The sequence below is a fragment of the Schistocerca cancellata genome, chromosome 3, assembly GCF_023864275.1.
Source record: "Schistocerca cancellata isolate TAMUIC-IGC-003103 chromosome 3, iqSchCanc2.1, whole genome shotgun sequence".
In the NCBI taxonomy this organism is placed as follows: Eukaryota; Metazoa; Arthropoda; class Insecta; order Orthoptera; family Acrididae; genus Schistocerca; species Schistocerca cancellata.
The window spans coordinates 526725876-526740333 of record NC_064628.1 but is presented as its reverse complement, the minus strand read 5'-3'; the positions used below and the strand labels follow the sequence as shown (position 1 = coordinate 526740333).

Below are 14458 nucleotides of genomic sequence, written 5' to 3'. Positions count from 1 at the left end.
CCAAGTGCAGCCTTGGCCTAACCGTAAATTAACCTCTAAGAAACTGCAGCAAAACCCACGGCAACTTCCTTCATGTCCACGGTGTTTTATGAAACATTCATGAGAAGATTGTCCACAACGTTGGGCCGTGTGTCACAAATGCAAAAAAAGGTGTCATGTGTCATCTGTTTGCAAATCCGACCTCATACACTATGTTCATGAACATGACGCTGATTCTGATTTTGTGTTGTCTGTCAATTGTACTTCTTCCCTTTCAGGGAAGTTATTCCTCACTGTCCAAATGCTTGGTCAAGATGTTCGCATGCAGGTGGATACTGGTTCTGCTGCCACTATCATCAATTCTCAGACGTATCTTCAGTTGGGTTCTCCAATCCTGTAACCTGTCACCAGGCAATTACGGACTTACAATAAACAGAAGATTTCTCTCTTGGGACAATTTGATGCTGAGGTATCTAACAAATCTGTCGTTCGCACTGTTCTCATATTTGTGGTTGACCATAGTAATGCGGAGAATCTTTTAGGTTTCGATGCCTTTTGCATTTTTGGGTTCTCCATAGACGACTCTGTCAATATCGTCTCTGATGCTATTCCTTATGCTCAATTGGATTCATTGCCGATGTCATTTTTGTCCCTTTTTTCTCCCGGGTTGGGCTGTGCAAATGACTTTGAAGCTCATATCACGCTCAAACCCACTGCTCGGCCTAAGTTTTTTCGGGCTCGGCCCATTCCTGTGGCCCTTCGTGTTCAGGTCAAATGGGAGCTGGATCGTCTCGCTGCTTCAGGGGTCTTGCTTCCTGTCACTTCCAGTGAGTGGTCCTCTCCTGTCATTGGCATTGCTAAGCCAAATGGTGATATTCGTCTCTGTGGCGATTTAAAAGCCACTGTAAATGCTCAATGCCTTATCGACACTTACCCTATGCCTCGACCTAAAGAATTGTTCACTAAACTTGCTGGAGGCCAGTATTTTTCTAAACTTGACCTGTCAGAAGCTTATCATCAATTTCCTCTTGACGCTGCTTCCTGGCAGTTTCTGGTCCTTAACACGCCTTTTGGCCTCTATCAATACCATCAATTGCCATTCAGGGTTGCCAGCACTCCTGCTCTCTTTCAGTGATTCCTGCAACAATTGTTGCTCAGTGTCCCTGGGTGTATAAATTACCAGGATGACATTGTTGTCACTGGCTCCACCACTGGCGAACATCTTCAAAATCTCCACACACTTTTTCATGTCTTACAGACTGCCGGTCTTAAGTGTAATCTTCAGAAATCAAAATTTTTTCAGGCATCTATCATGTACTTGGGGTTTCAACTCTCTTGGGATGGTATTCGTCCGCTTCAGCAAACTGTCACTGTGATCTATGCCCTCCTTCCCCTACATCTGTTAAGGAACTGCAGGCCTTCTTGGGGAAAATAGCATACTATCACAAGTTTTTACCGTCTGCTGTTTCGGTAGCTCAGCCGTTGCATCGCCTGTTGCATAAAAACGTGCTTTTTCACTGGTCCGCGTCATGCAATGCGGCTTTCCAGGAATTGAAGACTATGCTGAAACAGGCTCCATGCCTGGCTACTTATTGACCTGGCCAACATCTTGTTCTTGGCATGGACTCCTCTCAATACGGGCAGTGCAGTCCTTGCGCACTGTTTTTCTGATGGTTCTGAACAACCCATTGCTTATGCCTCCAAAATGCTCACAATGCCCAACAAAAGTATTCTCAAATTGAAAAAGAAGTTTTGGCCATTATTTATGCTCTTCATAAGTTTGGTGTTTTTCTCTATGGATCCAAATTTCATATTGTTACGGATCACAAACCGCTTGTTTCCTTGTTTCATCCATCAACGTCACTTCCCGACAAGGCTGCACACTGCCTCCAGCGTTGGGCTCTTTACTTGTCTCATTCCAATTATGAGATTCATTTCTGGCCGACGGCTCAACATGCAAATGCTGATGCACTGTCTCACCTTCCTATGGGTCCTGATCTGGTATTCGATAGGGACAAACTTTTGTGTTTCCACCTGGATGTTGCCGAGCAACAGGTTGTGGACGGGTTCCCCATCACCGGGGACCATCTGGCGGCTGCTGTGGGTTCTGACCCTACCCTCTCCCAGGTTTTATGCTGTATTCAGAAGGGTTGGCCAGATCGTCCATCCGCTAAGACTTCTGATCCATTGCGGAACTACTATGCTTTGCGCTACCGCCTCATGGCTAGGGATGGTGTTATCCTCCTTTCCACTGAAAATGCTTTGCCCCGTGTTGTGGTACCTGCGTCTTTGCGTGCTTCGGTCTTGCGTCTCCTTCACCAAGGGCACTGGGGTGTCTCTCGCACAAAATCTCTGGTGCGCTGTGTACTGGCCTGGTATCGACTCTGAAATCGCACTCATGGTCGCTGCCTGCGGCCCTTGTGCGTCACAGGCCGCCGCCCCAAAGTCATCTTTGTCACCGTGACCTTCGCCTGAGAAGCCCTGGGAGCATATTCATGCTGACTTCACAGGACCTTTTTCAGGTACTTATTGGCTTCTCATTATTGACGCCTACTCTAACTTTACTTTCATTGTCCGTTGCACATCGCCTACCACCGTGGCAACCACCAATGCTCTAGGTCACATTTTCTCTTTGGAAGGCCTTCCCTCTACTCTTGTTACTAATAATGGTCCCAATTTGCCTCTTCCGATTTTGCGGATTTTTGTGCCCGTCACGGCGTCATGCATGACACGGCCCCTCCGTTCCATCCACAGTCAAACTCACCGTTGAACGACTGGTCGCCACATTTAAGGCTCAGATGAGGAAACTCCTGACTTCTTCTGCTGATGATGCGCTTCTCCAATTTCTGGCTTCTTACCGTTTCACCCCCAAGGGCGAGCACAGCCCGGCTGAGCTCTTACGTAGCCGACAGCTCCGCATGCTACTTCATCTTCTGCGGCCTTCCACCTCACGGCCGCGGGTGCCTTCGCTTGGGCAGTTCAACCTTGTATGGGTACGGGGATATGGCAGGCGGCCAAAGTGGAGTCCTGGTCGCATCTTACGACACCGTGGCCAACGCCTGTATGAAATCCAGATGGACATGGGTGTTGCAGTGCATCATTCGGACCAGCTTCGGGCTCGTGGCAACGCCTGTTCCGGATGCTGCTATACCACCTTCGGCTCTACCTGACGCTCAAGATACTGGAATCTCTCATTACTCACAATGCAGACCTCTCACCATCATATTGGTGCTAGCACAAGAACTGATGCCACCAGGAGATGTGCCCATGCAGGAACCAGATGACCATCATCTGTCGGAGCAACTCTTCTTGCCTCCTTCTCCTACGTATGCGGACACATCGCCCATGTCTCCTGTTATAACAACCGGACTTGCCACAATGGGCAGATTGGTGCACGGGGCCCCAGCAGATTCGACCCGCACGTCTCCTGTCATCTCGACCCGTTACCATCGGGAACACTTCCGTCCGTACAGGAAGCCTCCTTCTCGAGACTTTACAGTGAGTCAAACAACACCTATGGACATTAGCAATCTACAGGCCACCTCCACCAAGACCTGTGCAAAAAATTCAAAGGGGGGAAAAGTGTTGTGACTTGCTGATCTTTCAAAGTGCTGCCGCGCAGTTATGCCCGTTCTCTACATGCGGCGCTGTCTGCCAGCCATGCAGCAGCAGTGCCACCTAAGGGGCCAGCCAGCCAGCGGCCGCTAGACTTGGACTCAGTTATGATTTGACTGTTAAAGTGTACACACGTCTTACTCTGTTTACTTGATCTGTGACTTTCATGTACTGCATCTTCCTTGAAATATATTTGTTCAGCTAGAAGTTATTACAGTGTTCACCTTGAAAATTGACAAACAGTGTATTTTATGCAAGATAATGCATGAAATGTTGCTGTTGCAACAACATACACAACACTGACAGCACTTTTTGCACTGTGCAAAGAAGATGCACTTGCCAAAAGAAGTATCAAATGGAAGTACATGGAATATCACATCACAAAAATTTCAGCAATATAGACAAGTCATGCAAGTTAAAGGCTAGCAAAGACTGTATTCATCTGATACATTGGGCCATATTTACACATTACATCAAAATAATGCCATATGTTATTACCAGAGAATGCTGCTGATTAATGTCAAACATCTAACTTCATTTGAAAATTTGAGAAAAGTCAAAGTTGTAGAGTGCCTGACATACAGATAATCTGCCCAAAAACTTCATTTACTCAGTAAATTACACTGAAGGACACCTCTATCAGCAGTCACTCACAACAGATATGAGTATTATTTGTTATAATTTGGTCACATATTCACCATCCAATCCCAGTGCTCAGAGGGAAATGTTCCGAGAGGACTTGCATGAAGATATTTTTAGCCACATTCATACTGTTGTATTGTATTGTATTGTATTGTATTTATTGGTCCAGTAAATCTTACATGTACAGTACAGCACATCAGATATTGGACAGGTCAAAGTATATCTTACAATTAAAACACTTTAGAAACTAGAAAATTATGTTCACAAAATTTGACAGCACTTCATATACTGGGCAAGTCAATGTGTAAGTTATAATTAAACCACATTAGAAACTTGAAGTTTACAACTGAATACATGTATAAGCCAATATTAATGATTAAAGTATTTGCATGATCCTCTCTTAAGCTCTAAGGATTTTTGAGGAACTCTTCTACACTATGAACTGACATGTACACTAGAGAATTACATTCACAGAATTTTACTTCATATACTGGGCAAGTCACTATACAACTTATACTTGAACCCCATTATAAACTTGAGAATTACATCTGAAAGTATTTATAGGCCAATATTAATGGTTACAGTATTTGCATAATCATCACTTAGACTCTCGAGGATTTTGGAGGAACTCTTCCACACTATAAAAGCAATGTGTCAACAGATATTCTTTTAATGCTGCTTTAAAATTTTTTACATCTGTCATTACTTTAATTTCTCTTGGCAATTTATTGTAGATAATTTTTCCATGGTGTAATGTTCCTTTTTGGCACAAACTGGTTTTTGTATGGAGTACATGAAAGTCAGTTTTCTGTCTTGTATTATGATGATGAACATTTTCATTTTTGGGGAGGATACTAGGATTTGTTATTGTATATTTCTTTATAAACATTGCACTTTCAAATAGGAAAATACATGGAAGGGGAAGAATCCCCATACTTTTAAATAATGGTCTACATGGTTTGTTCCTTTTTATTCCAGCCATGATTCTCACTATTCTTTTTTGCATCCTGAATAGTTTTAGGCAGGATGGCGAGTTACCCCAAAAAGTGATCCCATATTTTAGGACAGAATGTATATTAGAATAGTAAACTGTCATTAGACAGTCCTTATGACAGCAGTTTTCTAGCACTCTCATTAAATAACACATGGTACTTAGCTTCTTTAATATGTTGTCAATGTGAGTTTCCCATCTAAGATTATCCTGTAGCCAGATCCCCAGAAATTTTGTATTAGGCACACTTGCAATATCCGTGTCTGACATCTGAATTCTTATATCCTCTTCAATGTTTCTCTTGATATTATGAAAATTTAATGCTACTGTTTTGCTTTTATTTATTATTAGTTTGTTTTGGTTGAACCAGTTTACAACATTTGTTAATGCCTCAGACAGTCTTGTCTGTAGTATCTCTGCAGTCTTCCCGCTGACTAATATGCTTGTGTCATCTGCAAACTGGATAGTGCTATGGTACTGGTTGGCTGATGTTAGGTCATTTATATATATCAAAAATAGGATGGGGCCAAGTACCGAGCCCTGCGGTACTCCATATTTTACTGCTTTATAATCAGAATAATGTCTTGTTGATTTATTTTCTTTGTGAAAATGTATTTCTACTACTTGCTTGCGGTCAGTATGATATGATCTAAGCCAGCTGTTAGGCATACCTCTGATACCAATTCTTTCAAGCTTCTGCAGCAATAGAGTGTGGTCTATGATGTCAAAAGCCTTAGACAGATCAAGGCATATGCCAGTTACTTTTTGTCCACTATCAATTTTTTCAAGTACTTCACCCAGAAATTCATATATTGCTGTTTCTGTTGATCGGCCTTTCCGGAAGCCATGTTGGGTTGTGGATAATATTTTGCACTTTTCTAGAAAATCTAGCAACCTCTTATGAAAAATTTTTTCTAGTATTTTAGAAAATGTAGATATCAAGGCAATAGGTCTATAATTGGCTATGTCTTCTTTCTTACCCTTTTTGAACAGTGGTTTTAGTTTCACTGTCTTTAAGCAGGAAGAAAAGACTCCATTTGTTAATGAACTGTTGAAAATGTGGGCTAATGGTATTGCAATGAAGTCCCCCACATTTTTAATGTTAACAATGATAACACCATTCCACTTGTGGACAACATTTTCAATGAAGTTGTGATAGAAATAAAAGACATATGCTTAAGCATCAACAACAAAATACTCATTCAGCTTGACAAGGTTGTGCCACAACACTCTGGGTATGACTTTTATAACTGATATTTATTGAGAGAAGAGCGGTTCAGTCCTTATGACTTGCATGTATTTGTTGAAGCAAATAAACAACTCTTAGTTAAAGATCAAAAGTTGGCCTAAAACACAATTACAAATGAGGTGGCCAATGGCAGATGCAGTTTGTTTTTTCCTGATGTACCCAGTGGCATAGGATGGCATTCAGCATCAATTTGCAATTAACTCAAAATGGAACTGCTTTTACCCTTGTGCCATTAGGTACTGTGACTAATTATTGGATGATGGACAAAACAGTGCTTTGGCATTCAAATGGCAGTCAAATATACAGTTTGCTGAAGGTCACACATGTAACATTTCCAAATTTTCTGACATGGCAAAAGTGATGAAAACTTGCAAACTGATAGTCTGCAATGAATGCACAATGGCACATAAGAAATCACTTGAAGCACTTGGTCAAGCTTCAAGATTTATGAACAAATGCAAATCGTTCAGTGGAGCTCTCATTTTGTTAGTAGATGATTTCTGACAGACTGACCAACATCAATGCCAACTACCAAAATCAACATCAGCTGATGAACTAAATGCTTGGCTCAAAGCATCACATCTTTGGAAAGAAGTGCAGAAACTTATGTGAAAGACCAAATGCATGTGTGTCCGCAGCGCATTGTGTCAACAATTTTTTGAAACAGCTATGGAGCATTGATAATGGAAAAGTACTGGTTGTAAAATATATTTCATTTCCATTGAACTTTTGTGTCATTGTTCCGTTGATTGAATATTCAATTTGGAGAGTTTCTCCCAAATTGTCAAACTTCAAGAGTGAACATGCTATTTTGGCAACAAAACCATCAGCATCAATGTAATCAACTACTCAATTCATGAACGAGTTGTAGATAGTTTGTCACCTACAAATAAATTGACAGCATCATGAATATGAATGAGATTTTAAATTATCCAAATGAGTTTTTAAATTCATTGTATCTTTTTGACTTGTCACCACAAAGACTGTCACTCAGTACTGATGCACCAATAAATCATGCAACATTAATCCCGCAAAACTGTGCAATGGAACCAGAAACCTGTCAAAAACTGATGCCAAACATTGTCAAAGGGCCAACTGTGAATGGCAAGTCAAAAGTAAAGGTGTTGATTCTGTAAATTCCCATCATTCCCCTCCCCCCCTCTCCTTCCCCCATAAGCATGCTATTTAATTTCAAATAACTCCAGTTTCCCATCTGCCTTGCATTCTTAGTGACTATCAATAAGGTACAAGGTTAGTAACTTCATGTGTGTGGATTAAATCTGGAAAATCCATGCTCTTCACATTATATGCTGCATGCTCACAAGTGGGACAGCCAAAAAATTTATTTGTTTTTGCAGAAGACAGAAGGATAAAAAATACTGTATATCACAAACTTTTCAAATTTAATGTAATGTACAAAAATCATTATATGTAATGTATTTTGTACATGTAAATATGTCTACTCTGGATATGTGTACCTACTTAGAACATGTGCTGGACGAACTAATACTAATATGAAAGTTTCTGCACCTTTCAAGAAATTTGCTTTAATGTGTACTTGGAATCTATATCTCATATTATTGGAGAATAACATTGAATCTTGAATTTTACAGTAAAGTGTCAGTTCACCAGTGTAAGTTCATCTGTGTTTATGTTGGTTTTAACTGATATTATGTTTAAATTGTTTCAGTACTGCTCATCTTACTGTGTTCTCTATAAAAGTTTGGTAGTTATACACTGATAAAGCAAAGCATTATGATGACTGTTCACTGTGAGCTTAAATGCCACCTGGTGGCATTGGGGGCATTTGATGTGGTATGGAAAATATGTAAGTGGGGCAGAGACAATAGGAGAATCATTCTAGCAATGCTACAGGCTATAAATGGGAAATCCACTGATATAAATTATTTCAACAAAGGACAGATTGTTATGGCCCACTGCCAAGGCATCAGCTCTCAGAAATGGTTGGGCCAATTGGTTGTTCATGTGCCACTGTTTTGAGCATCTATGGAAAGTGGTTGAAGGGCAGTGAAATTAGGAGTAGGACTCGTCACAGAACATGGAGCTCAGATATTTGTCCAGTCTGTAAAGCAGGACACATGGCAGTCTGTGGGAGATGTGGCAACAGAATACACTTCTGGTGTGGGTACAAGTGTTTCAGGGCACAGTGTCCAGTATATACTGTTTATCACAGAGCTCCACAATAGATGATCACTACATATTACTTTGTTGACCCAACAATCTCATAAGCTATAATTGCAGTGTGCATGAGATCACGGAGACTGGAGCATGAAACAATGGAAATGTATCACTTGATCAGATGAATTATGTTTCTATTCCCACCAGGATGATGGTCATGTTCACATAAGCTATAGCCCAGATGAACAACTGCTTTTTGGGGTAATTCATCAAGCCAAGCTAAAGTTTTCCGGGCACAAAAACGTGCAGTAAGAATTATATGTGGTGTGAACTCAAGAACATCCTGCAGAAGCCTGTTTAGGGAACTAGGGATACTAACTACAGCTTCCCAATATATTTATTCCTTAATGAAATTTGTCATTAAAAATATATCACTTTTTCAAACCAACAGCTCAATTCATGGAATCAATACTAGAAATAAGAATAATCTTCACAAGGATTTAAAGTCACTTAGTCTTGCACAAAAAGGTGTGCATTATTCAGGAACACACATTTTCAATAACTTGCCAGCAGCCATAAAAAGCTTAACAACCAATGAAATTTAGTTTAAGAGAAGCCTAAAGGATTTATTGGTGGCCAACTCCTTCTACTCCATTGATGAATTTCTTAGTAAAAGCAACTGATTTGTGTATAAGTACAACATAACTTCTGCACAGTTTCAGTGCAGTAATGTGTTCACTGAAAATTTGTGTCTGACTGTGTGTGTGTGTGTGTGTGTGTGTGTGTGTGTGTGTGTAAGTATAATCTAACTTCTGCACCATTTCAGTGCAGTAATGTATTCATTGTAAATAAGTATTACAGTAGTTGTATTACATGTTTTTTAACTTATAAATAAATAAAAAACATTTTTATTTTAAATTCAGTGCATTAGTATTTGTAAAATGACTCTTAGTGTTCATTAAAAAATGACGATCATTCCACTTGGGACCTGTGGAATGGTACATTAGCTTATTTGTTTTAGTTGTAAATATTTGTCATGTATTGTTGTTTTTCTGACATGTTCCACATCCTGGAGGACCTCCTCACTACGGATCAATTGGAATGAAAGTAAATCTAATCTAATCTAATCTAATCTTGAAATGTGCACTGTACCATGAATGCAGGCCAGTGAATTGTGAATTGTGTTTTATTCATCTCATGATGTACATTTGCAATCCATTTGGTTTGTGTACAGGAGACATGCCAAAAATTTATAAAACAATTACAATGATTTTTACATTAATAAATAATAACACTATAATAAATAATGACACTATAAGGAAAACACATTGTACCCAGCTCAAATTTCCAGTTCGTCCCACATGAATTCATCCGCTGAGTAATAACACTTCAGTGTCAGTACCTCATATAGCTTTCTTTTAAGTGAACCTAAATTCATCTGCATCAACTTGTTCCCTTTTAGTTGATTACAAATTTTCATTCCCATGTATTGAGGTCCCTGGGCATACAGTCTAAGGTGGTGGGTGGGGAGCATAAAATTTTCTTTGTCTCTGGTATCATGTGAATGGACAAAATGGTTTTCCTCAAATAATTCATGTCTGGTGTACAAAAATATAATAATCTCATATATGTATAAGGATGGCAGAGTTAATATTTTAAGCTTTCTAAATAATGGTCTACATGGTTCTTTGTGATTTGCAGTGCACAAATTTCGTAAGATTTTTTCCTCTATTTTTAGTATCCGCACTATGTTTGTTGAGTTACCCCAAAAAACAATACCATACCTAATAATGGATTCAAAGTAGCTTGTATATGCTACTTTTCATGTGTACATGTCACTTGCAGTTGACAATATTTGCACTGCAAATGCAAAGCTGCTCAGTTTGTTTGCCAGGTATTCAATGTGTGCCTGCCAGCTCAAATTTTTATCAACATTGAAACCTAAGAATTTGACTGAGTCAACTTCTTCTATACCTTGGTTGTTGTGTACACGCTTAATCTGCTAACATTTTGACTGTTTGGTTTTGAACTGCATCACATGAGTCTTATATATGTTTAGATTCAACCCAGTTAACTGAAACCAAGTTTCTAAGGTACTGATCAGAGATTTGGGAATTTTTTCTGAGTCCTGATCTTCAACTAAGACACAAGTATCATCTGCAAACAGAACTGATGGGGGCTGATATTTAAAGGTAAGTCATTAACATAAAAGAGAAATGGGACTGGGCCTAATATGGAGTCTTGTGGAATATCCTTAAATATTTTTTTTTTCCAGTCAGAAAAATAATATGTGCCATTTGAAGAAATTCTAACTCTTTGCTTTCTGTTGGATAAGTAGGATTTAAGCCATTGTAGGGCACTGCCATACTTTTCAAGTTTGTAAACAACACTGCATGGTTTATGGAATCAAACGCCTTTGTGAGGTCGCAGAAAATTCTTGCTACCTTATTTCTCTTGTCTAATGATATACTTATTTTCTCAATGAAACTGTTACCTGCATCAATGCTGTTTGTACCCTACTGAAAACCAAATTGATTGTTTAGAATAACAGAATATTTTGCAATGAAGTTTTGGATTTGTGGAACAACAAGTTTCTCAAATATTTTAGGTAGGACTGGGAGAATTGAGATAGGATGATAATTTCCCATGATCTCTCTTGATCCATTCTTGAAGAGTGGTTTCAGCATATTTCAGTACCTCTGGGAAACAGTCCTCTTCAAAACATTGATTTATTATGTGAGCTAGTGGGTTTGCAATTCTATTGTGTACCACTTTAATAACTTTGGTGGGTATTCCATCCCAACCTGCAGATTTTTTGTTTCTTAATGTTAGAATAGCATTTTCTACACCCTCCACAGAAACTTTTAAAGTTTTCAGAGTTTTTGCCTAAGCCAAAGGGATTTACTGTGTTGTGATAATCCGTTACATCTACATCAGACTTTGCTACATTTATAAAGAATTCATTAAAGTACTCTGGTATTTGAGTTGGATTTACAATAGTATTTCCTTCAATGTCAACTTATGGAATTTCTTGGCTACAGGCTTTAACACCTAACTCAGATTTAATGGCAGACCACACAGCCTTTGTCTTATTTTTATGATTTAAAATTAGCCTGTTATTTGCCTATTGTTTTGCTGCCTTGACAATTCTTTTAAATATGGTTTTATAGGGTCTAACATATTTAATGAAATCAATATCTTTATTATATTTTAGTTCTCTGTGCAGTTGCCTTTTCCTTACAATGGAAATTTTTATGCCCTGGGTAATCCACTTTTATGCATTTGTTATTTCACTACTGCAGAGTCTAGGTGGAAATGTTTCATTAAAGTCTCCAAGAAAACTATTTAGGAATTTCTCAAAGTTTTCATCACTTGACTTACAATAATCAAAAGGCCATGTTTTATCGCTTAGCTTCTCATTAAATGTTAGCAAGTTTTCTTTGCTAAAGTTCCTGCTCATATGGGTTCTCATACATGAAATGTTCCTGTCTGTCTGTGGCAGCTCAATGAACAATGCACAATATCTGAAATACCTAGATACAGACAAAATTTATACACATCTTCATATACATAATTAGCTAGAACATTGTCAATGCATGTTGATGATTGCCATTGTCTCTGATAGATTCAAAGAAATGCAATTGGGGCAGTATTATGCTACCGAGGATATTTTCCTGGATTTCCAAGGATTCTATGGTAGTAGTTGAAAGCATTACAGTAGATGTTGACTATGTGAGCATTATTGTGGACCATCTGCATCCCTTTATGCTTGATGTCTTCCTTAACAGCAGCAGCATCTTTCAGCAGGAAAACCATGTCACAAGGCCATAATCATGCTACAGTGGTTTGGGAAGTTTGATAGTGAAGTCACGTTGATATCTTGGTCACCAGATTCATCTCATTTGAACCTGATGGAACAAAACTGAAATTTATCGGACACCGGCTCTGTATCCATCAACCCCAGCCCATTATTCACAGGAATTGTTTGACCTGTCTGTATACTTCTGCTGCCATGTACCTCCAGAAGCCCACAAATGACTTGTTGAATCCATGACATGCAGAACTGCTGCTGGATTGTGTTCCCAAGGTGGGACAACATATTGTCAAGCAGTTGATCATAATGTCTCTGCTCACTGGTGCAGATGTTACAGCTTTTGGTCACTCTGATAGGTTAGTAATTTAATTGGAGAAAGACAATCACTTACTATAAAGTACAGCAGATATCATACAAGTAAAACTCCTTGCTCACTGAGCAAAGTATCACTTACCAAGTAAAGTATCAACTGTTGTTTCACTTAGATAATCATGTGCATCAAAACTTGGTTTTCCTACTTCCTTCTTAAGCCTTTGTACAAGAGTCTGCCCATTCTTATTAAAGAGGCCTACAAATGATTTTAACACATTCAGGTGAAATGTTGGAGCTATGAGTTTCCTGTGTGCTCTCCATTTATCACCTGTAATTGTGAAACAGTGTGAAAAATTAAATTTTTTACATCACATAAAGGGAATGTTATTTGAATTTATCAAACATGAGTAATTTATTTTGTATATTTTCTAATATAAACTTTTGATTATCATCTAAACACAGGCTGTACAGTGAAAGGCTACTTGAAAAGATAAAATTTATACTAGTATCAGCATTACAAATTACCCATGAGATTGGATGGTAAGCACTTAAAAAAATATTATCATTTTATGTTGATAATACTCTATGATATATTCACTTCTGTTGATAAGTTAATGAATTTTTAAGAATAAAATCAGTATGAGATACTGTGATTGTGTGTGCACTAAAAGGTGCCCTAGCAACATTCTGTGGGACACGTCACATCGTGACAAGGATAGAACGTGTACTGGAAAACTGGTTGTTCATTTGTGTGGTGTGGTGTCACTCTACTACCTACTAGCAGTATGCAGAATCTCAATACTATATTTGGCTATATAGAGTGCACAGCTGTTCCCTTCCATTAATGTGGATTAGACTGTCCAGCAAGGCTTGTGTAGCACATCCTACAGCTGGACAAGTTCACTCTGTATGGCATCAATGGTCAGCACTGATGATGTTATGGCTACAGTATTTTGAATCAAATCTCTATAGAATCCTTCATGATCAGCAAAACGCTAGATTTACTTAGCCCTCACCTTTGTGTGAGGGAAGTGGATATGTTGTATTGCCAAGCACACAGAAAACCTCTCAAACCTTACAATACATAAACTTATAGGAGATATGTGACTCAGATGTTGCTGTAATGTCTCTAACCACGGAAGGCACTATGCCCATTCTTTGGACTCTTTAGACAAAGCTATGACATAGGTATTTGGCTGTAACATATGTCTGTTGGACTCTAGTCAGCCAAAGATCCACTGATGGGTAACATCACCCAAAAGGTGTTTTCTGCATCATACGGCAGGGCAACATTCTATGAGTCAGCAAGTGTGAAATGCCACAGGTGCGAATATGGTAGTGAGGCTACAAATCTTAATCTAAATGATGTATGGATCAGTGGACTGGAACGAAAATAACATAAACATTTCCGGTCAAATGAATATAGTGTAATCTACAAGCAAAATGCAGTCAGTCTACAAAGGAGACTGTTTTCAAAACACATGTGCCTTGAATCATCTCTGAATACCATTCAAGTGTAGAGGACACCAACCAAATATGATTCTTAGGGGATACTGAACATATTCAAAGAAGGGGAGCAGAACGGTCAGAGGTTTTTTGATTCATAGGAGAGTGTCAGTAAAAACGTAAGTTGGCACATGACTGGAAATTACATAAATTATCCTACAAAAACCTGCTTAGGCAAAGTTTAAGTTAAAAATGTAAAAATAGATAATAT

The 14458-nt window shown here is 38.9% G+C and overlaps 1 protein-coding gene across 1 annotated transcript in view; it reads right to left on the bottom strand.

The window, feature by feature from the left end:
- Window positions 1-14458, bottom strand: part of LOC126175357 (cytochrome P450 4g15-like) — a 156412-nt gene that overhangs the window by 89494 nt on the left and 52460 nt on the right. Inside the window, exon 5 of the mRNA XM_049922106.1 lies at window positions 12884-13069. Within this exon, the coding sequence (XP_049778063.1) occupies window positions 12884-13069 (186 nt within the window). The remainder of the gene's footprint in view (window positions 1-12883; window positions 13070-14458) is intronic.